The sequence below is a fragment of the Centropristis striata genome, chromosome 11 (assembly GCF_030273125.1).
Source record: "Centropristis striata isolate RG_2023a ecotype Rhode Island chromosome 11, C.striata_1.0, whole genome shotgun sequence".
Lineage (NCBI taxonomy): Eukaryota > Metazoa > Chordata > Actinopteri > Perciformes > Serranidae > Centropristis > Centropristis striata.
This window is the reverse complement of record NC_081527.1, coordinates 12928244-12955978: the sequence shown is the minus strand read 5'-3', so window position 1 is coordinate 12955978 and position 27735 is coordinate 12928244. Positions and strand designations below refer to the sequence as shown.

The 27735-nt window shown below is 38.8% G+C and overlaps 1 protein-coding gene across 1 annotated transcript in view; it reads left to right on the top strand.

Moving 5' to 3' along the window:
- clstn2a (calsyntenin 2a) overlaps positions 1-27735 on the top strand; it is a 172022-nt gene that overhangs the window by 136899 nt on the left and 7388 nt on the right. Inside the window, exons 10-13 of the mRNA XM_059344188.1 lie at positions 11521-11683; positions 20429-20595; positions 21060-21208; positions 27322-27527. Coding sequence (XP_059200171.1) covers positions 11521-11683; positions 20429-20595; positions 21060-21208; positions 27322-27527 — 685 coding nt within the window. The remainder of the gene's footprint in view (positions 1-11520; positions 11684-20428; positions 20596-21059; positions 21209-27321; positions 27528-27735) is intronic.

Here is a 27735-nt window from a genome sequence, read left to right as displayed (position 1 = left end):
ACAAAGCTACACAAAGCAGAGGGGAGAGGGAGAGGCGGATAAAGAGAAACAATTTTCCCTGTTTGGGTCTTTTTCACCTACAGTTCAAGTTTGACCACTTTCTAAGTTTGCCCATTATAGTAAGATAAAGTGTGTGTGTGTGTGTGTGTGTGTGTGTGTGTGTGTGTGTGTGTGTGGGACATTGATTTAAATCCTTACAAATGAGGTGTTATTTACTCTCAGCAGGGTCCTTATAGAGCAGGGGGGGGGAAATCTATTTTAACAGAAAGGTGAGAGTTGAGACAAATACACAGTATTTTTCTCAGAGTTCTCAGATCCGAGATGTGAAAAAGATTAGTCAAGGACCAACGATTAATTTGTATTGGCAGCTGTTTCACAGCAATCCAAGATAACTGTACTATTGACAGGGCGGATCATGTGTTGTAAATCACAGATAAACTTTCCAATTTCGCCAATTATGCTGCTGGAAACAGCTGCAGACCACTGTTATTTATCATTTACGATGGAGTTAGATTTTCCGGACTGAATTTTGGAATAGTATAAAATCACCCTCATTGCTTGTCTATACAGCATCTACAATTATCTGCCTTATCTGCCTGCTATTACCATGCTCGTGGTGCCCCGGCTTGTTCTCTGTCCTCAGCTGATTAGACGCCTCCCTTTGTTTCCGAGGAGATTAATTAGATGGTGTTGGTGGTGTTGTGTGCTGCTTCTCTGCCTGTTTGTTGGAGATACCAGGAGAGATTGAAGCTCCTGTTCAGAGAGTGATTTAGTTCCACCTCAACACGAAAGACTAACTGATGAGTAGTTCAGTCCAATTAAAGTTATTTGTAATCCATCAATGCTAATAATGTTTACAATGCAGTCTGAGTAGCAGTGCACATTAGGGCGGTGTTTCCCCAAACTTTTTTTTTTTGGTAAAAATGTAAGGAAATTTGGGTGAAAGGAACTTTCCTGGCCATTTCTTTACAAATTTTACATCTTGAATAGATAAACCAGCCATTTTGTTTTCCAGAAATATAATAAGCCTATTAATTTATGCATTTGCACAGCTGGTGCATTTTTGCCAGCTGTGCTTCATGCATTTAGCAGCTGCAACTGTGTTGCTTTTAGCTTTGATGTTTTACATTTCTTATTATAAAAGTTTGCTCTTCTTTTGTTAAAGATTGTAGTCTTCTCCATGTTTGCAATTGGTCATGCAGCAAACACCTCCCCTCTTAAGGGGGTAAACTACCGAGTTGATAACCAGAGTCGTAGCACCGTTTAGTGGGATTGAGATAATTAAAAGATATCCCGGGTATGATGAATTGGCTTTGTGGTATAGGTCCCTGGATTAGTCCATGTTAAATCTCATTAGATATAATTTTACATGCACATTGCTCAAGTCATATGTGGGCCTGCTTGTTTTTTATTATATATTTACCCAAGTCTGTGATTCATGTGGGAGTTGCAACCCTGGAAATGACTGCATTAGAGTATGTTTTTAAAGGTCAAAGCACTAAGTAGTTTTAGAGTGCAATTTAAGGTAAAGGTATATAAAGAAGAGGGGAAAGATAAGAAAGAAAAGATAGAGAGACTCATACAAATCCTTAATTTCTTTCAGTCAGTGTTCTCTGACATTGCTGTGTTCATTTCCTTTCCCCAGATTGATACTGTTTGCTATGAATAACTCTAATTTTGCAAGTCACCCATACAAGGACTAAGTATGCACAATGCAAAGTGTAAAAGAGCACAAACTGACAATGATGAAACACACATTTTTCACTTCTCTGTGGGACCAAAACAGAAAGAAGACAAAGAGCAACAGACATTGGGCATTGCCTCCAGCCTATACATCAGTGTGTTTATTTTTTTTCTAGCCACTATTTTTCAAATGACCTCATTTGAGAGCTCAGCTGTACTTTGTCTCCTTTAGGCATTTCCTGTATTACCCCATGTAGGACTGTGTGTCTGTGTGTGTAAGAGGCATGGGGCTTAATGTCATTGTCTGCTACTTATAGACCACTCAGCAGACATAAACATCCCGTCAGCATGCTAATGTATTGACAGCTTCTTCCTCTCTGTATTTTTTATTTTCTCTCACTCCATCTCGACCTCTCTAACTGTTTGTCTCCCACTCCCACCTTTACCTTTGGCAAAAAAGAGTTTTCATGCTAATCTTAAAGATAGAACTTAAATAATTCACAGCTATTATATCATTGCATTAACCAAGATACTCAGATAAACCGTAATTTACCACATATGCCACATATGTGATTTCATGTTTCACCTCACATTTCTCTGTGTTTGGCTTAGCATAGCTGACATGAATCAGATCTTGCAGATATCTTCCCCTTTTCTGAACTGAGACTAAAAGTTGACCTTGATGCAATTTTTACATGCTTATATATTTTCTTTTCAACTAGTACAGTAGTTCATGTTATTTCTTATAGTTGTGAGTGTCACATGGCTTGCATGACAGCCCACTGCGTCTTACATCAGGTTTGTGCCTCACAGAAATAAGCTGCTTTTGTTTGACAAGATGTGTTTTATGTACATGCTGTTGAGCAAAAGCTCCTTCCCTTTCTCTCTTTTACTATTTTTTATTTTATTTTTCTCTTCCTTTCACTTTCCTTGTCATTGCCTACCACCACGCTGACACATAATAGGCTTGCATCAATAATGCAGTGCCACAACAGTGGCAGAGGAGAGGAGAGGCAACGAATGTGAATAGGAACAAAGGAGATGAAAGGGAGAAGAGAAGCAAGGTTGGGGTTAGAAAGGAGTGATGAGGTGGAGGTGGGGAGAAACAGTAGTTCCCACAGAAGTAGGGAACAGGAAAGATGAGAAGAGGAGAAAATCTTGGATATTGGTGCCAAAAGACAAAGCTTCACATTTCCTGAAATGATCTTGTGAATACTAAATTCACAATCAATACTTTTGGAGAGGACAACAGCAAAAAAACAAAAAAAACACCAATCATTACAAACCATTACACCTTTAGCTTGCATTGATATATCACAAGATCAAGAAAACCCATCTTGTCTGGCTTCAAGTAATGCATTTGTGTCCGCACAACGAGTTCAGACCAATCAGCGTCCTGTGAGGAGCTACTGGTCGACCATGACAGGTGGTGATTGACGGATGGTTCATTCAGTCACCTGCAGAATTTTTTAAAATTGCCTTCCCTTTTTCAAGCAATAAAGCAATACCTCTTTCCAATAACAGCTTCTCAGATGGTTCTGTGTAACAAACCATCTGGCGTGTCAGGTTAATTATACCCACATCAGAAAAACGTGTAATAGTCTTGGCCCGTGGTTCTAATGGCAAAGCAAAGATCAGTAGTTTAACCGGGCATGCCTGTCAAGTGCTGTTTGTCACATAGAACAGAACTGAACACTATTATAGATGGTTTGTATCCATATGTAGAAGTATCCTCCCATCCCAAACCTCTCCAATGCATCAAAAATAAACTTGACCCTATTAAAGGGCTTCTCAGCAGCCAGCAGAATGTCCTCATTATTCTGTTTATGTCAGCACATTCAAAATGCCCCATTTTTATCTGCGTATGAGGGGTTGTGTTTGGTTTTCTCACAAGCAATGTGCACAGAAAACCAATTTACTTTATTACCTGAATCATATAACATATGTTCTACACAAAAAAACAAGAGTTGGGACTCTGTTCTCCTTGTTAGTAGCTGCTTTAATGCAAAGCAGGCCTAATTGTTTTACCAGAGATCCTTTGGGTGACAACCTAAATTCAGTCTCTGGACTGTACATCCTAGGTCCAATTGGCTCTCAAGATCTTCTTTCTTTTGTGCCAATGTATAAGACGTAATAGCCTCTCATAAATGCTCCTTGGCAGATTTCTGCAAGATAGATGAGCTTATCTCTGGTGCTTTATATTCAGCAATAAAACATGCTATTGCATAGCAATATACTCAACAAAGGGATTCTGGCTCTGTAGGGTAGAGCTTAGTCGGCAGCATCTGCAAGCTGAATCTTTAGGAGATGGTTACAGTAATGAAGGAGTGCTCAAAAAGGGTTCAGATACCAATTGTAGACTCCTTGATCCTGTTCAACACCTCTCTAAAAACAAGGTAGTAATCTATCCCAGAGAATAAACCTGAACTAGGAGAGTGTGCAGTCTTTTATCTGAGTGATAAAGCCCTCTACAAATTAAGAAAGTCTAAGATAAAAGGGATAAATATATACCCCCATTTTGGAGATGTATGATATATAAAACACCTCTCGTGGTCAGTTTCCTCCTAATACACCTTTTTACAGTTGACATTGACCTGTCATAGCAGGAAAAACTCAAGTGACACAAATTTCATTAACAATGGCTCAGTTCCATCAAGTGTCCCAGGAAGCCAGGCCTGTTAGCCAGCATACACAATACCAGGACAATAGAACTACAGTAGCCCACACAAATTGGACCTACACATGTGCTTTTCCTGCTACGACAGGCCAAAATATCTCATATAAAACACATTTTCACTTATACCTGCTTTTTGGACATTTGCTTCAGTTGAATGTATGTCGGGCCATTCTGGGATTTACAGATTGTCACCAAACAATGTGTACATAAAAAAAAGGCCTATTTCTGAAAGACATTGTCACAGTAGAAAGAAGCCAGGTGTAAATGATTAAAAAGGATGACAATGATGATGTCTGAAGCTGTTTCAGTATCTGGGTCCTGGTGCTGTTATTAGTACCATCTGTTCTATGCTACTGCACTATGACAAGTCAGAATGTCTGCTGTGGAAAGGGGCTAAATGGTGAAAAACCGGCTCAGATTATATAATGCATGCCCACATTGTACAATTTGAGCTGGTTTTGGGCATGCTTCAGTAGATATCTCTGCAACACAAGAAATAGACATCTTTGACATAGGGTTAGGCAATATGAAGGTACATACTGTATAACCGTAGAAACTATAGCAAGCTTCCGTTTTAGTGCTCTGCTAACTTAAATGGGAATAAAATGATTTAATCGTAAGGCTCTTCTAGACCTTTCACTCCTACTGAACAAAACTTCAAATTGTTACTACTTCACATTCTGTCGTTCATTTTTAGCAAGTTTTAAATTAAAATTCTGGCCTACATCCTACTCATTGCACCTTGTGATCTTCTGATGTCTACTGACATGGTTAATATAACCTTCATTGTCATAAAAAGTAAATATAACATCTTCTGAGAAAGTTATCGTGTCTATGAATTAAAGAGTCTCCTCTTTGTAACACATTAAATTGTGTTCTTTGAACCTTTTCAATCTTTAAATGATCTCAAGATCCGGCATATTTTGCAACCAGGATTCGAAGAAGCAGACTATTTTGTCCAATTTCTCATGTTTCCCAGCATCTTCTGTTTTTGATGTATTCAGTTTGTTCAGTTTGTTTAGCTTTTAATCTTTGTCTAAGTTCAGTTATCCTTCACTGCTCTGTAGCATTCTGAGCGATAAAAGGAAGAAAGATAAAACGTTTTCATTGGAGGAAATATTGTTGACATTTTCTGCAGCAAAAGTGGTTTAATCTATCAAGGCAGAAAGGTACAAAGGTAGAAATAGTCAACTCTGAAAGTTTGAGAGTAAAAAGCATCACTATCCTCTCACTGGGGCTGCAGCATATGACCCCTACTGAGAATAATTTTCTAAATGTTTTTGGTGTTGGAAAACAGCAATTTAATTTGAATGGAAGTCCAAAAATGGGGGGAAGAAATGTATTTTAAAATGCATCTACGTTAGCAGTTGCTTTCTCTTTCTCTCTCTCTCTCTCACTCTCTCTGTTGAGGGACTTCTCTGGCGATTGTGTTCATCCTAAACAGGCCTGCAACCTGCTCTGGGACCAGCTCATTATAGTGGTTCAGCATTCATTGTCTTGTTACACTGTTGCAGAGGAGAAATACTTTCAAACTCCCACTGACTAATGTGCCTTCAGACAAGCAATGTGAATACAAACCTGCCTCCGCAGCAGAGAGTACTGCTGATGGTGTCTACTAATGATGTGTGTGCGTGTGTGTGCATTTGTAAGTGTGCAAGCATGATTTCTCAAGTTTAGACCGTCAGCAACATAAACAAATTGAGAGCTGGATTGGGAGGACTTTTCTTAATTACAGTAGCCACATTCAGTACAATATGTGTACACAGGTGACTGCACTACAAGCTTCTCGATAAAGTTCATGTGTAACAAGATGACTTGTGTTATTGCCAACAATAATACAAATAGTGTCTTATTATTTACTTGTCATTGCGTAGTGAATAAAAAACACACAACATTTCTATTCATGCAATAAAGTCTAGTGTACTGAAAGCTCCTAGTAAGGATTCCTGCAGTCACATACAGTTCTAAACAAGCATCCCGACATAGAGGACATGTTTGTTCATGCCCTCTATTTCTGCCATTCAGTCCAGCACTCACTCCATCAGTTATTACACTGAAGGATGCAGACAGAGAGGAAGGAAGAGAGAGAGCACAAGATGTGAGATTAAGGGTGAAACAATCAGTCTCACTGTGTGAGAGAAATAATGTGACTCCATTTGTTGCAGTTGAATTTCCATACCATAGCAACAAGAAAACATTACTTGTTGTTTTCTCTGGAAGTGAAGCTTTATAGGGTTATTTTTTGCCATTTCCCAAAGGGTATTTTATTTCCGTCATGCTAGCTGACTCTATGGATAGCAGTTTTATCTGTCCATCAGCTGGTTCACTTCTCTGGTCCAGACTGAAATATTACGAAACAATTGAATGCATCACAATGGATTTTTGTGCAAACATTCATGGTTCATTGAGGATGAAAACTAACTTTGGTGATCCTCTGATGTTTGGATACAGGGATAGTTCAGATTTATTGAAGTTGGGTTGTAAGAGTTGCAACGCCTCCAGTTTGGAGAAACGGGCAGGATTGCTGACACAGAAGCCAAGCAACATACTGGTGTGGACGGGGGACGTAGCAAAATAAATTATAGCCACCTAAAAAGACTCACCTAAATAAATTATCAGTTTAAGTGTACAGTATATTTAGAATTTCTTCAGCTATTTAACTTGACATCAGACAGCCGTGTTTAAGTTCAAAATGTCTCAACAATTATGAAGTTTCATGAAATATAATACATACATTCATGTCCATCTCAGAGTGAGGTATGACTTTGGTGGTCCACTGTTCCTCGCTCTAGTGTCATCACCATGTCAAAAGTATAATGAGAATCCCATTAACCTTATCCATACTTTGCATTTAGTGCTAATTAGCAAATGTTGGCATGCTAACTTGTTAAGATAGAGAATATGGTGATGTCAGCATGTTTGCAGATGTCATAATGAGCACGATAACAGGCTCAGGCTATTTTTTTTTGGCTCTGGTGACATTGTTTTAGCTTAAAAGGCTTAACTAAGTCAACTGTAACTAACTTCAAAGTCCAGCATGTTAAAAAGAAGATCAGATGTCTCTTGTAATTCTACTTTTTGAGTGTCTATCTTTTTTAGCGACCTCCGCAGGCAGTCAGCCAGCCAGCGGCTAAATGAAAGTGGCAATTCATTCTGCCTGTCTAGTCCAGTACACACACAAATCCTGAATATGAGCTAATGAAACTGAAACACACTGTCATTGTTAATAACACATGCTTGGAATCATGGGTTATCTCAATCTCTGTACAGTAAAGGAATCTGAAAAACAGAATCAGCTTTACTTTAATTTTCTTTCCATTGCTTTAATTTATTTTGCCCTTAAAATCGGACTACTACTCTTCAAGTTGAATCAGATCCGTCACAAATAATCTTTTGTTTCATACCAGAAAGTAGTTTTATTGAGCACCAGTACATTGTAGCTACAGCCAGAAGAAACTGGGCCTTGAATCTTAAAATCGTAGCCACATGGGAGCAACGCATAGGAAAGAATTGTATCTAAGCATATGCATCCTGATATCTGCTGACAGACGAGATACTGTGTGGTGGGAGGGGTGTCTGGAATACACATATCTGCAGTTCTGTCCCTTCACACTCATAAAGCCTGAGACTTTACTTTCTAAATTGAACATCCCTGGAGATTCGTGGTTGCTTCAACACAAGTCTCAAACCCATTAGTTCATATCACAGCATGCATAAACTATGTGCGTGCGTGCGTGCGTGCGTGCGTGCGTGCGTGCGTGCGTGCGTGCGTGCGTGCGTTTGTGTGTGCGTTTGTGTGTGTGCTTGCTTGTGTGCGTGCGTGCAACCTCTGAGTCTTAGAAAGAAATCAAACAAAATGTCTGCTGTTTCTGTCTTTGCATCTCAAATTAGCAGATATTCTCCACTCCAGTGCAAATAGATTGATATTTGCTGTTAATTCATCCGAATCCTTCACATCAGACTGATTACAGAGAAAAAAGATGCAATGGCCGTACCAAAGTTGACTTTAAAACTGTAAATATCACTTTAAGGAAGAACACTTAGTTTATGTTGTTTAGTTTGAGAATATCTGTGATTCAGATAACAGGCACTCTGGCACTGATGTGCTGTTGCTTTCAGGACACCATGCAATGTTGCTATTCATCCTTTGAGTTGATCAAATAGGTGAAAGCAGTACTTATTTCTCTTTAGCCATTTCACAGCATATAACATCTAAAGCATAATACATGGTCGCCCATGGAGTTGGAATAAAATGTTTTTTACCTTTTTCCATTAAATGATTGTGACAATGTGATTTATTCCTTACAGATGAAGTGTATATCTTCTCTTCCAAACACATCGCAATGAAAATGAAACCATCTGAATGCAGCACCTTGTATGCTTGGAGTGCATTACTTTCTATTTTACATTCACTCATTTTCTACACCTGTTATTGCTGTTTAATGAACCGGAGTAGAACAATGTGCACCCTGGACTGGTCATCAGTCAATCACAATGCCGCATTCATGTCATATCAACCTCAACTATATTTACCAGTTTATTTAGTGTAGTTATTTTCCAACTTGTCAGGGGCATTCATGTCAACATCTGAAAAGCTTATTCAACCAAGCCAATTATTAATATGGATATGTTTGAAAAGGTTGAACGGATAAGCCATCATTTATGAGAAGAGTACTATAATGTCAGTGCACAGAGTTTTTAACCCTAAGACAACCATCTGGAGTTGGCCGGTCAGGAGAACACTTAAAGGGATGGTTTTTGTAGTGGGGTTACATGATGTCCTTATCCACAGTCAGTGTATTACCTACAGTAGATGGTGGCACGCCCCCCACTTTCCAAGCATGTACTGCTGTGGAAATACACATCAGTTGAAGTGTACACTATATTTACACTCTTTCCACCGCTTTACTTTGACATCTAAAAGCCCTTTCCGAAAGGGAATTGAAACCGTTCAATGCCCTTTTCAAAGCCACCAGACTTCTTTGACAAAAACAGTAATTTTACCTCACAGAACATGGGAGGGTGCTGGGGTTAAGTTTGTTTGTGTTACTGTTATTATGTGGCTTTAGTGAATCTGAACTAACCCTTTAAAACGCAGAGGTCACACAAACAACACAAACAAACTGGTTGAAGCAGTGGTAGACTAGGAGCTAATGTGTTCTGCAAGTTAATATTACTGTTTTTGTTAAAGTCTGCTGGCTTTGAAGAGAGCATAAAGCAGCTTCAGTTCCCGGTCAGAAAGGGCTGTCCGTCAGCAGGGTTAAACAGTGAAACAATTCTAAATATAGCTGAAAATGATATTGATTTTTTAAATGGCTTAAATATGTTTAGCTGCTGCCCCCATCCACGGCAGTTTATTTCTTAGCTCCCATGCCTGTCCTCCTGCCTGCTTCTCCAAACTGGGGACGTGCCGACCGCTATCTACTGTAATCCATACTGACTATATATAAGCACCTCAAACAACTTCACTTCAATAAATATGAACGTGTGGGAGCCATTCACATATTTACCTTTCATCCCACGTGAAGTGAATGCAGAGTGATGTGTATAGACAGGCAAGACACATTCTCACTGCACATGAACATGGTGGGAATATGAAAAGTAAACTCCACACAGGGAGGCCCCGGCCAGCAGGGATCAGGTTTACTGCGGGTTGACGGTGCAAATCACAGAACCACAGTTTCTATATTCAAGCAATACCTCACACCAATCCATGGCGTGTTGTGATTATATCACAACTAAGGGCCATTGTTCAACAACCCCCTAAGCTGTGATATAATCACAACATAACACGGCCTGAAGTGAGCTATTTCTTTTATAAAAGATCATCAAGTATGGCAATATTAAAGGTTTAGACATATTTTAATTTAGATTTTACTTTTACTTAAATTTAACTTTTATAAACAATAATGTTTAGAATGAAATATACCCTCATGGGCTGGCTGCCTGCACATAAAGAAGACATTGCTATGAATGTTCACTACTACTCATCAACTTCTTTACATAGCTCTGCATGACATAGAGCAGGCAGAATTTGTTTCCTTTCATAGGGAAAAATCCTTCCATTGTCAAAGTTCATCTCAAATGTTTTCCTTAAGTAGTGGGTTGTAGTTTGCTAATTTTGTTGCTTCACATCAGTTCATTACTTGAATGACTTTTTCTCAGACGAGGAGTGACACTGAATTGCGTAGAAGACCACCTTCTACATTTTATGCTGTATTTTTCCCAGATCAAATCAGATGATCATGGCCTTCAATCTTTATTTAAGCTATGCATTTTATTATGTTGTTTTATGAACAGCCACAGGACTGAATGGATTTGAATTCAACAGTGAATTTTTAAATAAAAGCTTGATTCTGCTTCACAGTAAATATTTAACCGAAACACTTCAGCCTCAAATATTTCTGATAATTCTTTAATCTTTCCAGTCCTTTTTCAAACAAAATTCCCTGAGTTGCATTTGTTTTAGCTTCTTAAATGTGTGGATTTGCAAAAACAAAAGAAATAATGTCTTATATTGAGCTCTGGGAAATTAAAATGGACATTTTTTCACTATTTTCTGACATTGAATTGATGCAACAATGAATTGTTAATTCAAGAAGTAATCTGCAGGTCAGCCCATAGGTGGAAAGTGTGTGTGTTTGTGGCAGAAAGAACAAGAACAGCATATATCCTTACGTTAGTTTTCCAAGTAATCAAGGAATATTTGTGCTATAAGAGCTGCGTGGTACTCGGGTCATCTTCAGCTGTTTGTCACTCATTGCCTGCCTTTTAATGAACAGCTCATTAGGCTGAAACCTCATTAGCGATCAGACAACAGGGAGCAAATGACTGAGGGAAGAGGAATTTGCTCCTCTTTCATTGAAGGTAGAAAGGCGGGGAGCGTTCAAGGATGTGCCTTCGCTCTCGGCTGCATGCTTGGAGTAAACAACATCATCTTCATAACAGCATCCCCATAAACATAATCCTCCACGGAAAAATGCTCCTAACCTAAATAAGACCTCCAAAAAAGAGATGTAGTTGCCAGAGTAATGTATTTTTAAAAGCTGCCCTATTTTCGTGTGTGCAAACCAGGAATATTTTCTTATTTACACGCCTGAAGTGGACACATAGCAGAAAGCACTCTCACTTAATAACATCATTACCTCTCTCCTTTACAGATCTGTGACAAGGAATGGCACTATTATGTGATCAACGTGGAATTTCCTGCCGTCACACTCTTTGTGGATGGTGTGACCTATGAACCCTACCTGGTGACGGATGACTGGCCGATCCATACCGCAAAGATTGATACACAGCTGACTGTGGGTGCCTGCTGGCAAGGTCAGTGTGTGTGTCTGTGTAGCTTTAGAGTGATGCAGAAATTGGTCCAAGGCATTGAAGAAGCTGAAATCAGGCATAAATGGGACATTCCTGCTATTAAATTGTGTTGTTTGGATTGTTTACAGCTACACTATATAATCTGACAGGAGCTTTATATGCAGCAGCCTGAGGTTTTGGTGTTTATTTCCTCCACATAAATGAAGAAATCAGTTATTTATAGGTCTATTTTTCCAAAACGGAGTCACACAAGTACAAGAGAAACATCATCTTTATTGTCTCATTTAAAAGAACTGTCGATGGTTCGGGTATGTAATTGGTTTACAACACCACATTGACAGTTACAACTGCTGTAGCACTGTAAATGCTTGGTGTGAAACCAAAATAAACAAAGGGGTAAAAAAGAAAACTAGAAACTTAGATCTTAAAATCTATGCCAAAGAGCATTAAGGCTATTCTTGTAGCTTCCAAAGCAGTCCTGATACCGATAACTGGGCTTTTGTCATCAGCCGAGTCCACATCCTATACCAGAGTTTATGTAATAAGCTGTATGCTTCACTGTGTGGAAGTGACTGAAATCATTATATTAAGTTAACTTCTGAACAAAATGTAACAAGTTAATACATAGATAAAATTTGACTGAATTGTTACTTACTATTAAAATAACACATGAAACAAAGTGGGGAAAAAAGTGTAAACCTTTTAAATACAGCAAGAAATAGGTCAAAACTTTGTATAAAACAATACAGCTGCATAAAATGAGAACAAAAAGTAAATCACATTTAAGTCATAAACGTGATAATTACTGACCATTCAAACTAAACATTGGATTTGATTTGATTTTTGAGATTTACATTTTTTGAATTTGAGCCTTATTTGCTCCCTTTTTTCTGTTTTAAGTGTATTTTTCTTCTTCTTCCTTTGACAGTTTTTTTGTAAATATAACATTTTATAATATAACTTAAATATGTACCACTACAAAAAAAGGCTTTGTATTTTAGATCATAAACTCTTGCTACTTGGCACAGAAACAGAACGGCTCAGGCAATTAATGCATAAAGTCTGATAAAAAATAATGTAATTCTCTCTTAATATTGCATAGGGGAACAACCTGAAAAACACAGAGAAACAGCATGAATGAAGAGACACAGCAGCCTAAAGATGTTGAAAATTACATTTGAAGCACAAACAGAGGGAGAGAGGAGAAGCAGGAGACTTTCTGTTAAGATAAATAAAGAGATTAAGATTTATGCCCCGCAGCGGCGAGTATTTCTTCTTTGAAATAGAGAGGCACAAGCTGAGTGGGTATCAAACAGGAAATTCTGCGTGTCAGTTCCAGCGGCAGGGAAAGAGAGCGAGCAGTGATCACATTGAAATGAATAACAGCTACCCTGCTGCCATGTTTATGACTTGAATAATTATACAAAAGTGCTTTACAGGAGGGCAGAATGAGACAGTAGTGATCCGTTCTGCAGCTTGCTTAAATCACGCTCATAACCCTCACCAGCATCATCCAGCGCTTCAATCCTGATGGCATTTTGGTTGCCGTTTAAATTTCTTTTCATTCTGAGCCTGATTGCAATTTTCTTTTTGTCGTCATCATTTTCTTTCTTGCTTCATACAGGCCTCTCTTTCTGCCTCTTTCCATGAATCTCTGATTGTGAGAGAAAGCCCTGAAGGAAGGATTAGCTAGAGTGAATGGAGGACAACTTTGCCAGCTATTACATCCCAATGAAGCCGCTTTAAGCTTCACTAAGCCGCAACTGATAACTTTGCAGGCCATTAGCGAGCAAGATTGCCTTTCAGAGTCTCTCATTTCTCCATCCCCTTTTCCCCACAATCAACAACATAATGATGAGACATGTGGAATGAAAGGCATTCAGACTGTATTTTCAGTGCCCTGAAAGCAAAAAAAGAAGACGTGTGTCGCGATACAAGGTTAACAAGAAAATGGTTTGGTTGTTGTTGGGTGGGTTTTTTTAAGCAGTTTTCTGTAGAAACAAGCTGTTTGGATGGGGAATGTGTGTTTGTCATGTCGTCTCATTTCATGTGCAAAGGGGAAGTGGGTGTGGAATATCAAAGCAACCCTCACAGTACGGTATACAAATACTCAGCTCAACTCAACGAAGCACAGAGTCGGCATCAAGAGCCTGCAGGGTAGTTTAATGTTGATAATGAAAGGTGTCAGCCAAAATGTATTCAGTCAGTAAGCTTTAAATAATTTGCACGTAAAGTATAAGTGTCCTATTTTAGCATGCTTTCAGCACACAGGGAACAGAACATCACTTCAACAAGCACTAACAGTCTTTGTTTTCAAATTAACTGTAATCCACTAGACCTTTTTCGTTTTGACTCATCAAAGCAGCAGCAGCAGCAGCAGCACAGGTGTATTATCAATATTAATTATGGCTCTGTTCCATTAAACTAGCAAGTACAATACAAGAGCCAAGAACCTGGAACAGCTGAATGAAATGCAGCATTGCAGTTATGCAGTTATTGTGCCTGTAGATCAAACCTTTAAACATTTTTATATACACATGTACTGACTTGAGATCATATATTCCTCTGAACCTCACTTCTGTGTGTGTGTGTGTGTGTGTCTGAATGTCTTTACAAGTAGGAGAATAGCCAGATGACTCCGGGGCTCAATCACTTGAGAGTCAAAAGGAGACCACAATAAAAAACATAAGGTCTGTACAGCCTTTAGCCAAAAAATGAGACAGAAACAAAACATTTTCAGGTCAAAGGACTGAAAATGTGCAACACTGTGCAGCAAACTAATCTAACTTGTGTGTCAGTTTTCATTGTATACTAATACAGGTATGATTTGCTTACTTAGATCTCCAATGGGATTTTTTCAAATCAAAAATAATAATACAAATGTTTTTAATTAAATGAGATGCTACTCAATATAAATTTGCACTGATTGCTTTATCTCAGGTGTTCAGCATATTCAAATTAAAGCTTCAACGGTTAGTCAATCAACATAAAAGTAATTGGCAGCTACTTTGATCACTGAGTTATGGTTTATTTGGTAATTTTTGGACTGCAGCTCTGGTTAGAATCAGAATCAGCTTTATTCCCAAGTAGGTTTTCACATGCAGGGAATTTGCCTCAGTGTGGATAAGTCAAGTCATATAAATATAGTGGAAACATTGACAAAATATGTATAAAAGTACTATGAAAATATGTACAATCTCTGTGTTTTAAAATAATTAGTTCATGTGCATGCAAGATCAGCCGTGCAACACGTGACATATCTTTCCCCTTCATCCTTTTATTCGTTTCTCTCTTTTATGAATCTATAAAAAACACTTCTGCACAGGCGAATCGGAAGTTCAGTTCAGTTCATACTTAGTCATTGAATCACCAAGTTATTGTCTTGATGAAAACCTTTCAACGATGCATTTGTCAGAGAGAGAGAAAGGGCAGAATAATGTGGAACATTTCTCCATTGTGGAAAGAAAGAGAGGTGATGGAAAAGTTCTCACTCTACCCCTACTTACACCTACTGTCGACACAAAAATACAGTGCTTACCATGTCTGGTCAAATCAAGCATGGGCATTATAAAGAATAAGAATTGTCAAGCCTATATTAATAAGGGTGATAGCTTTAGTTCTTGCAGTTTGAGATTGAGCTACTTAAGAGTACAGAGTTACTGATTGGCACAGAGGGAGGGAAAATACAAGGCATATTTTAGTTATTATTACCTTTGTTGAATCCAAACGTTTCTGAATCACCTGTGTTTATATTATGTTTTCAAGTTTGGTATGAGAAGCCGCAATCCTAACACAGAAACAGCCTCAGCATATAATCAACAGCATGGTTTGTTTCAGCTGGGGAAAAAGGCACACATCTTTGAAAACTGCCTTATAGCATTTCTCTAAAAGGCTTGTTTTCTGGAGCTGCCACATCATCATATATATGAATATATGAAAGCATTTCAATAGCAAGTTATCCAAAAAAATCTCATTAACGCATTATTTCTTCAGTATTTAATATGCTTAGTTTGTGATTGAGATGTGAAATATTATCCATGAAATAAAAGGCTCCAAGCTGAGACATTTGTTACTGATGCAGCAGAAAACAGTAAGGGTTAGTGAAATGGGGATGACAAAGAACAGAATAACTTCAAGGCATCCATAATAATCTTTCAGCATATTTTGCTTCTCGTGGTCTGAGAAAAAAATTGGACTTCTGCATCTCTTCTTGGCTCTGTTTTTCAGGATTTGGAAAATCTTGCCCTTGACAGGAGACTTTGGCCAATCACAGGCCCTTACAGAGTGAGGGAGTTCCTATTGGCTATATTCTACAAATGCAGATTGTGAGCATGTCCCTTCAGGTGGTGAAAGCCTGTCTCAATGGTGCAAAATCCTGAAAAAAAGTTGCTATTCCAACATTGTTCCAACAGCTGCCTACACTGCTAAGCCTAAAAACACTCTGATTGATTCTAAGAGAGTCTACAGATAACGGTCTGAAGGGCGTGCTTGTGCTCATTTGGTGGGAGGGGCTTAGGACAGAGAGGGGAGAGCTGCAGAAGAAGGGGTTTATTTTCACATTTTGGCAGCTTTTCTTTTCTTTCTTTTTTATTTTATTTTCTCCTTTGGCTTTTCCAGAAAACTACCTACTCCAGGCTAAGCCGACCCTACATATCTACATAAACACAACAAATACCCTCAGTAAGCATCAAAAAGCTCTTGGGCTGATTGGATGCTGAAGTTGGAAACAATCTTTGTTTCCAACTTCAGCATTCTCCAATGAGATGTTTTGTCTAACTTCATATGGCCACCAAGCTTGTTGGTGATTCTGAGTGTGGATGAACCGATTCTAATGTCTGCAGTTTGAAAGCATAACAGATGCTTTAATGTTGTTTACATGGTTATAGCAAATCATATGCTGTTGCTTCTAATGCCTCTTGGAGAACATGGACTGCATCCTAAAATGGCAGCATCGCTCTGCAGCATCGTCAGTATCCACCCTCTGCACCTCAGAGCTCCAGGAGATAAACATATGACAACGTGGACTGATGCTTTCATTAAAAGGGGGAAGGAAGATCTAAAAACAAAAACAAAAACAGTACTAAAGTTACTTAATAATTAACATGGTAATATTGTGCTGTAGACAGCCCCACTCCCTCTCCACAGATAGTGAAAACTAATTATTTATTTATAAATGTCAACCATTACTTTTATTACATGTAAAGCAGTTTTTATAAGACTGCAGGGGAACTTCTAGCTCACTATAAAATGTGCAGTCTCTGGTTGCGTCGCATGCTGAAGGCAGTTGTTTGGTGACTCTGTGACAGTATCATCTCTCTCAGCTCTACACATGTACACACCCCTGTATGATTCACATTGACAGAGCTGAGAAAGTGGAGGCCTCCAGCCCTGTGCTGGCTTGTTGATACTGTAGATGCTGTTCACAATAATATCTGCTGTTACTGTCGACCGTTCCCCCAAGCCCCCACACCTTCTCCTCCTCTCCCCTACAGAATAGTTCAGTAGAGGAGAGGAGGAGAACATCCTGTCTGTGTTAGAGTAAGTGGGTTCCTGACTTCAGATGACAACTTTAAGGCCATTTGAAGGACATATATTCAGTATGACTGACAGTTGGGGATTTTGCTGCAGCAGGTTGAAATATGCTCAAGAGCATATTATATTATTAGTGACAGTGGGGTTGTCTGAGGTGCTAAGTGTATTACTGCTGCTTCCCCCGTTCACAGCAGTATATTGCTTAACTTCCATGCCGGTACTCCCACCTGCTTCTCCAACTGGGGGCATGCCAAATGCCATCACTGACTAAGTAGCCTAGCTCACAACCACACTTAAAAAATTCCAAACTGTCCCTCTGTTATGTTGTATTTTGTGTTTGTTTTTTTGCTCTAGTTTATTGTAGACCTTTGTCATTTTCAACAAAAAAACATGAAATCACCACTTTGTTCATGTTGTTGGTTGTAAACAAACAGAATTGTTTCAAGTCTTCTTTTTGATATATATATTTTATACAGTACTAGAGGTGGGGGAATAAAAAGATACATTATGGTATCGCGATATTTTGCGTGGCAATATTATATCGATTCATGGCCGCCAAGTATTGATATTTAGTGTTCATATGGCCGGCGGGCCGGCAGTATTTTTGCTGGGTTTGTGTTTTTTTGGAAGCCTTAGCGGGCTCACTTTTAGGAATATACTGGAGATACTGGTATCATATGAAACTAATAGATCTAAGGAGTAACGCTGCAAAGTTAGGCCGTTTTTTCATGTTTCGTTCAAAAACATTCAGAGCAGTAAAGCTTAAAGTTTGAGAAAATGCTGCAGTTGTTGTTGTCCAAACATGTTTGATATCAGTTCAGTTCAGTTTGACTGAATACTTTGTTGGTCAGTCTGTGGGTTTGACTCTCATTGTGGAGAAATAAAAAGACTGAAGTGAGATGAATACACTGAGAATTTTCTCTTATTTTACAAAACAATTCTTGATTGAATTTCATTTTGTGGAAACAAAATGCAGTTAAACAATTAAATTGCAATATATTGTGTCTCAATAATCACCATATCGCAAAATGCTTAAAATCAAAATAATATGGTATCGTGACTCAAGTGTCGGGATAAAATCGTATCGTGGGGCCTCTGCTGATTCACACCTCTATACAGTACTGTGCAAAGCTCTTATGCAAGTGTGAAAAAATGCTGTAAAATAGTGAGCAAAGTGAGTGTACAGAGGATAACTCTAAATCAAATCAATATTTGGTGTGACCATCCTTTGCCTTCAAACCAGCATCAACTCTTCTAGGCATTTTTCTCACACCTGCCTAAGACTTTTGCACAGTACTGTATATACAACTTTTTTCTGGTTATTTTGTGATTTTTGTAAATGTGATTATTATTTAGCAAAACCAACAATATTATTAAGAGATTCTTTTGAAATGTTATATAAGAGAAGCACAACATGGTACACTATTTACATTTAAAAATGCATTTTAAATCTTGTAAATCTATAGGTTATATGAAGGCTGAAATGCATTTAATTCTGGTGTTATTTGCAATACGAAGACTTGACCTGATTGACCACTTTTTTCCTAGAATGTACAAGCCATAGCTGACCTAAAAGACATACTGGAAGTCATTTGTATTGAGTGGATGAGACTTTTATGATTTGCTGGAAATGACACACTTCATCAGAAGTGGGGAAATTGCACCGCAGGGCAGAGGTGGCCATTTTCTACAGAAAAAACGGTGCTGCGTATGAAAAAAAAAAGAAGTAGACTCTTAAGAAGATGTCAGAGCTTGACTGAATATGTGATGAAGCTGACCCCACAGACTGCAGTCCACACACAGGCTGTACCAATGTGTGGGCCTGCACTAGAGGTTCCATTTATTTTGCATGAAAGGTTGTATTTCCTTCACTCTGTATGGCAGCTGCAGAACATTTCAGGTCAAACACGCGTTACATCTGTCAAACTCCTACGTCAAATTCAATTCACAAGCCTGACAGAATGTGTCAAATTGTCTGCAGTGGTGCCAGGGGTTGATATAATAATATAATATTGGTTTTAATGTTGTAGACTAAATGATACTTGCTTAACGCAATCTATTCTCAGGTAGATTTTTGTTTTTTTCTTTAACTATTGTTGCCAACTGCTCACATTCCATATTTAATGTGGGTGTAGTCGTTCAAAAAACAAAATCCAGAGATGTGATTATGAAAATAATTTTCTTTTTGTTTTCAGTTAGAAGTTCCAAGTGCACGGTCGCCCATAAAGTTGGAATAAAATATTTTTTCCATGAAATGATTGTGACAATGTGATCTATTCTTGACAGATGAAGTGTATATTTTCTCAAAACTTTGTTAATCAATTCGTTCCAAACGTATCGAAAGGAAAATGAAACCACAATTAATAGAGGATTGTTTCTGAAAACAAAATTATTCCAACTTTATGGGCGACGTATATAGTTGTTTGTTTTAAAAAAGATATTGCAGTTTAACATTCCCTAATGAATGTTAATGAAAACTGAGAAAACTGTGAGAACACAATGTCAGTGTCAATGATTCAATTTGTCTGTCTGAACTAGTGTCAGGGTTGTTTTGCATGCTTCTTTTCTTACCTCCTTTGTGAACTTTGGGGAAAATAACCTCTAAATTCTTCATAGCTTGCTATCCATTGGGTCTTGTAAGCTTTTTCCGAAGCAGATTCACAGATGTTATTTTCGGCAAACTGCGTGTGCTTTTCCCTCGGAAATATACATAATGCATGTTGTTGTCTCTTTTGCTCTGCAAAGGCTCAGTAAAATCAGGTTTCAGCCCAAAAGCATGATGCTGAGACCATGGAGGTAAAATAAAAAGTTAGAGTTCACTCAAGGTCACAAAAACTGGCAAAAGTCGAAGCTGGGCAGGCAGGAGAGATCCTGATCCAATAGAAGATCAGGAAAAAGAGCAGGAGTCCAGAAGGCAGGCAGAGAAAATGGCAGGAAAACTGAGGCAGGAACACAGCAGACGATCTGGCAAGGAATGAATGTACGTGGGCCAGTATATATGCTACTGGGCTACTGGGTAAGTGGAAACAGTGGGGGTGGTGGAGGTTAGGTGGAAGGCAGGAACACAGGGGTCAGTGTAGGACAGGTGAGAGCGGCAGAATCTGAAAGGACAGGAGAGTTAGGACATGGTATAAAAAGGCACACAAGGATAATGTGAGTCTAGGAATTGGCATTGTGACACACTCTCTCATATCTCTGTACTCTTCTCTCCATTAGGTGGTGAGGTAGGGACCCCGAGGTTCACCCAGTATTTCCGTGGCAGCCTATCAGGTCTGACAATCCGTCCGGGCCGCATTGAAACCCAGAAGGTTATTTCCTGTTTGCAGGCCTGCAAAGAAGGTCTTGATATTAACTCCCTTGAAAGCCTCGCTAAGGACATCAAGGTGCGTGGAAACTCTCTCTCTCTCTCTCTGTCTCTCTCTCTCTCTCTCTCTCTTTCTCTCTCTCTCTCTCTCTCTCTCTCTCTCTCTCTCTCTCTCTCTCTCTCTCTCTCTCTCTCTCTCTCTCTCTCTCTCTCTCTCTCTCTCTCTCTCTCACACACACACACAGATTTTCAGCCTTTGGTTGGTAGTATAGTAACTGCTATAACCTTGATGAAACTATTGACGCTATTCTTTCCCTAATGTGTGACAAAATGGACGGAGCAGCAAAAGGTTAATAGAAGGAATACTGTTCAGGATTCATGTGTCATTATAAGCGCAGGATGTTTTTCTATAACTTCCATCCTTCGATTAAACAGAGTCAAGTAAATGTTGATGTACGCCAAGACACAGATAATGTTATTGAGCTATGACATAAACACAGTTGGATCTTTGGAAGTATTTATAGTGTTTGTTTGTGTGCCCAGTTCCATTTTAACCCCGCCCAGTCTGTGCTGGTGGTGGAGGGAGAGGATCTGGACAGCATCAACACAGCCATGACCAAGGTGTCCTACATTAACTCCCGCCAGTTCCCCACACCCGGCCTCCGACGGCTACACATCACCACCACAGTACAGTAAGTGAACATATGTATTTGGAAGATAATTTTTTGCTCACACTTTGATTTTTTTTTAACCATCCAGTTTTACATTCACTTCACATTTTCCCATTCACTGGAGGAGCTGCCCAATTCAGTCGCCACCACTGAGCAGCTCAGAGCACATCTCAAGCCTTTCTGTATGCTTTTTAAATTGCTTTTTAAATTCTCAGAAAGCTTTGGGATTTTCTGTTTCTGTGATGTTTAAATCACATTCAGAGACATTGAAGATAACTTAAAGTGAATCAGCCACTCAAGTGAGAAACCACTGAAGGTCCCAGTTTGAGATCACACTCCTGTTCCCATCATAATGTTTATCATGTAAAATAGTAAAGACCTTCAGGTTAACACTACCTTTCTTATATCTACTACTAGAAGTTTGGTCCAAATTGATAAAAAGCCAAATGGTCAAAATAACAAACAAAAAATATTGCTGTTGTATAATATTGTATCAGTGTCATTGCCACTGAACACAACAGAAAGCCCATTCAACCTAAATACTGTCATTGTGAAGGACAGCTCTGCTGCTTCATAGTGTTTGTGTCTAAGTGTGTGGGTTTGGATTTTAACTCTTTATGACACACATCTTTGTAGTGATAGCAAAGGATTTTGCATGCTTTCTGTTTGAGGGAGCTATCCTGTTTTTGAATAAAGTATGAGGTGTATAACTGTCCCTGGAACACTATTTGGAAATGATGCATATATAATATGCTGGCACAAAGGTTCAGTGGTTAGCCTCACAGCTAGAGTTGTTGGCTCCTCTGTGTGGAATTTGCATGTTTTCCACATGTTAGTGTGGGTTTTCTCCGGGTTTCCTCCCACAGTCCAAAGACATCCAGCTTAAGTTTAATTGGTACATCTAAATTGCCATAGGAATGAATCTGAGCATGAGTGGTTGTCTGTCCTGTGATAGTCTGGCAACCTGTCCAGGGTGTATGGAAGAATTATCCTATCTTTATTCAAGAGCGTAGATTTTCAGTTTGAGAGCATAATTTGTCTTTCTCGTGCTCAGATTTGTTCTCCTCATGCTCACATTTTGCAATTATTGTACTTTCGTTGTACATGTTACAATGAAGGCCCGCTATATATGTTGATAAGTACGAGTGTCAAAATGATTACTGTACTGTTATTGAAACTACTGTATATGGTTGATGTGTTTTGAGTTGTAGCAACATTTAGCAATGAATTTACTTGAGGTCTTTGGCCATCCATCTGTCTCCCATTCATTCGCTGCCGCGCTCCGAATCCTGCTCAAAGTCTTCTTCTTGTGAAAGTGAAAGTATTACCAACATTAGCCTAATTATGCGCCCCCTGGCTTTGACCGCGTAAATAGGACGGTGATACACGTTGCAATAAGAGAATCAGCTGGTTACACGGATTGTATTACTGTTACATTAATTTATCAATTAAAACTTTAAATCATAATAAGACATGCAGCAAGAGTGCGCCTGACGGGATGCGAACCGGCGTCCCATGGTTTAAAATGCAACAGATGGTAGCGTCCTTCACCACTGGACTATCGTGACACCACTGCACAGATGGGAAAAAAAAAAAAAAAGGACTACTTAAAATTAATTCTACATAAAAGTGCTGCTTTTTAAATAGGTGACGATTCAAATAGTTGGCTAATATGGTAAATTGGTGTATTTTAAGAGAGAAGCAGTTTTACAAACAGACCATATACCCGCCCCTCCGGAGCGCTCAAAAGGGCGAGGGAACGCACCTAAGACCGGGCCATAATCTAGCTGTCTCCCTATTGGCTGGTGAAACACACTAGTTTAAGGGCAGGGCGGGACCACGTTCAGTCTGAGCAGACACCTCAACCTGAGAGGATGTGCGTGTTCTGGGTGCGAGCACAAAAGTTTTGAGAGCGCAGAGTTGAGATCTGAGCGCGTAGACTTTAGATGTGAGTGTGCACAGGACATATTTGAGTGCGAGCAAAATGTTTGTGTCCAAGAAGAAGAAATGTGAGCACAAGCATGTGATTTTTAAGTGCACGCACACATTTTGAAAGAAAGCAGCAGAAATCTGAGTGCGAGCGCAAAATGTGAGCATGAGGAGAACAAATCTGAGCACGAGAAAGACAAATTATGCTCTCAAACTGAAGATCTACGCTCTTGAATAAAGATAGGATAATTCTTCCATAAGGGTGTACCCCACTTATTGCCCAATGACAGCTGGGATCCGCTCCAGCCACTTTGTAAACAATACGACATAACCAAAGCAACATATCGCCATTTGTTTTGCCATCCTGCCATTCAGTCAAAATGTTTGTTTTCCCATGACGTCCAAAAGGTGTTTTCTGTCTGCTGTACACCGTCTGCCTGAATCCATGTGAATGCAGCACAAGTCACATAAGCTACAAATAGCTAGAGGAGTGGTTTTTAAAGCATTAAATGAAGGCTCCATCAGGTGTGTTGTGTCTGTCTCTGTCTTAAAGCCACAGAGCTCCCAGTGAGACTGCAACGGAGGGATCATTAGTGTTAAAACTATTAAACCACTAAACAGACCAGCTGGCCATTAAGGACATTAAGCCTGTGGGGAAACAGGCGTCTTGCAAGTCTCTGCTTGTCCTTGCTTTTTGTTTCTTTCTGTTTTCATTCTTTCATGTTTTTCTGTCTGTGATTTCCATCTCTGGATTTAATACAATTTCAATTGACTTTGTCCGCTCCCAAGGATGGTGATGTCAGCCGGTCTGTTTGTCCAGCATTTGTCCAAAGGACATTACTGCTAACCACATTGTTATGAAATCAAATTACAAACACTTTGGTCCACAACCACGTCCATTGAAAATGGCTTCCTTCCCTTGATATTTGCAATGGATATTCAAAGGATTAATACTCTGAACCCCTGACATTTTCTTTAATGCCGTCATAATACCGAATCTCGACTTGAAACTGTTATTCATAGTTTTCAGTCATGTGACTGGCACAGAGCCCTGGATGACAAAAAAAACAGCTGAAACTTGGAACTCCATGGAGCTACTGCACAAGCCTGTCAAGTGTTTAATCTTTTGTTGCTCACACGTGTTTAGATCACAGTTTAAAAGAAGAAAAACAAAGATGAATTGCAAGTCTTTGGCACATGGGACACATGTTTTCTTGCTGTGTCATTTCTAAAATGAGCTACTATATTCTTTTATGATCAAGGAGATGGTAAGTGGTAGCTCATTTTAGACTGTGTTAGCTTACATAGCTAATACTTACATAACTACTTAGAAAGCTGTCTTCTTCCACAAAAATGTATATCTTGCGGAGAACTGGTCCCCTTGACTAGATGAAGATGTAATATCACTTCGTAAAGCCGCTCGCAAACCAATGTCGAGAGAATTAAATTTCATAATGGAAGCGTATCTTAAAGCGTATCTTCAGATGGATGTAAAGTTGCACCCCTAATAGCAGATGATGCTTCTCTCACCAGGGATGGTAAGACAACTAATTACACGATTTCACAATGTCCTGTGCGGAATTCTCTAGAAACACACAGACTTGTCTTTCTTCAGTTTGTGCATCCAACTGAACAACAATTGCCTGACATTTTGATTAAAAGTGTAATAAAAGCTCAGCTGTTATTGGTGGACAGCTGTAGAATAGAATGTTAATCAGGGTAATAGTATAGTTTGTCCAAAAATGAATTTAAAAAAAAACGCCATAGTGTAGTATGTTGACAAAGTCACAAATTCGTCATTGTGAAGTTTGTCCAAAAAATAAAATAAAAAAACTGCTGAATAGTACATTGATCATGGTCATACTATAGTATGTTAAAAATATCAAATAAAAACACTATTACGGCAAAATAAATTTAAAACAAAAGTCATAGTATAGTATTTCGAAAAATTTCAAAAATGGTCAAAGTGTAGTTTGTCTATAAATGCAGAAAAACACTGTAGAATAGCACTTTGATCATATTAATAGTATAGTATGTCCATACAATATCAAATAAAATCATCAGATCATAGCATGTCCAAAATTGGGGGGAAAAATGCCATACTATAGTATATCGAAAAAAAGTCAAAAATTGGTCATCTTGAAGATTGACTACAAATGCAAAAAAACCGTGGAACAGCACATTGATCATGGTTATATAATGGCCCTCCAGTTGGTCGTTCCCATAAGGCTGTGACGTCACATGAAAACTATGAATAGACAGGTAATAACTGACTGACCCCTTAACGTTCTTCTGCTGACAAAATACATGATACAGTGTAAGCTGTACATCATAAAACAACAGCTAGAGTACCTTTAACAAGGGAATGATACAACACTTCACCACAACTGCATCAAAGTGAATGTAACATGCTCGGTTGCATCCATGTGTGATGGACTATGTGTTTGTGTGTGTGCTTGCTGCTCCCTCTCTCCTAAGTATTTGTTCATCCTCAGGCAACTTGTATGCCCATGAGTGCCAGTTTGTGTGTGTTTAGTTGAATGCTGCATGTGTGTACGGGAGCGATTGTTCTTGCCTGTTCCCGTCTCCAGTCCAATCCGGCGCCTGTTCATTTGTTGAGCAGCAAACGCAGACAGGTCAAATCAGCTTAGACGTGCGCTGGTCGATAGAGTGAGGCGAGCAGCAATACAGGCTGTCTAACTCTGAACAACACTTCACAGTTCCCCTCGAGATTAAGACAGATAGATCCGCCTTTATTCACAGAAGATATGGTGAATCTGCCGGCTGTGACTGAGGCAAAAATGATAATATGTACTCCCATTACACTTTGTTGATGCTTTTTAAATTCTTCCTGAAGGTGTCGTGCTGTTTGAAAGCTGCGCTTCTTGTCTCTTTGTTAGTCATCCTGATGAGCAGCTGGAGTAGTTCAATGATATTTATCGTTTGAGCTTTCACAGGGTTAGTGGATTTTAGCATTTCAAACAAGCCTGGCTGGATCCAAGACCTTAAAAGCAAACCGTCTTTGTATATTATGCTTTTCAAATGGATAGTTTTTACTTTTGGAGATTAATCCTGTGTGGGCGTAAGCAGAGGTCAGGGCTAATTGCACTCACATCAGAGATTTAAGTGATGCATGACTTAATTTTATTTTTATAAGTTAATATTTCAACTTTTCTTGCTGCCTTGATCCATCACATCCATAATCCCTGTGGAGGTGATGCTTCAGTTTAAATTGGACTTTTCAGACTTTTATGTATTAATTATGTGGAAAAGTTTGATATTATGATCCTGTCAGACACAATTTTCAGAGAGAAGAGTAAAATGCTGAAATAGCTCACTAAAATAGACACTAAAACTTCTTTTTGAAATTTTACCAAATATACATCAGAGGTTTGGACTAGAGTCACAAGACTTAGCCTCGAGACAGAATCGAGTCAGTTATTTGATGGCAAAAGACTTGCAACTCTACTTGGATTTTACCACCAATGACTTGTGACTTCACTTGAAATTTAGCTTGTTGACTCTATAAGACTTGTTACCTGCCCTAAGCCCAAAGATGAAAAGCACATTATTTTAAAAGCATGCCACAAATCAATACATTTCATCTATGCAACTATCTACCTCGTCAATACCATTTTTAGTATTTTCAGTGGTAATTTATCTATTTTTATCTTTATTTATGACATCATCCTTTTTTCTATCTTTGTTTTTGTCCTTGTTTTAGCTCAGTGTTTACCATATTTTTAAATGTTTTACTCATAATGTTTGTTTTGTTGTTATTATTGCTTTAACTATGCACCTTAAGCAGTGGTACTCCCAATTGCGTTGTATAGTTGACTGACTATATAATGACAATAAAGGCTATTTGATTTGATCTGATACCATTAACATTTTTTTTATGAGTGCAAAAACTCAAAGACTCACTTGTGACTTGCAAGACAATGAATAAGTCCCACCTCAGATATACACACTGTGCATAAATTCTTCAGAATAAATGGGCATTCAGAAGTGAATAGCAAATGATTTCCCATTATAGAAGAAAGAATGGTGAACATTTTCACCATACTTTATAATTTCATGTCTATAACTGTCATGCTATGACGGATTAAAATCAGGACAAATAAGCAGGGAAGCAGAAATGCTGGTGCTGTCACACCCTGTAACCCTCTTTTCTTCTTCTGTGTGTGTGTGTGTGTGTGTGTCAGGTGTTTCGGCGAGGACACGTGTCTCTCCATCCCAGACATCAGGTCAGTGGTTATGGTCCTGCAGCCCAGTGAACCGAGAATCACCATTTCAGGATCTAATCGGCTCGTCAGGCCTGCCAGCGACCTGCGGACTCCGCTGGGTGTGGCACCCTTCAAAGAGCTTCACATCACCAGCACAGTAATGAAGGGAGACAGCTTCGGTGGATGTGAGTGGAGGGGCGGTCTGCATTGTTGACTAAATACGTATCATATGGGGTACAAAACTACAATACAATATCTGTAGCATCCATGTTTTAGAGTAGGTTAGGAGTTGTTGCTTGTTGTTGATATATAATGTCTTTCATCTATTGCTCAAATATTGGAGTAAATGTTGTTGTTTTTTTCATTTAAGCAGAATAAATAGTCTGGATAAAA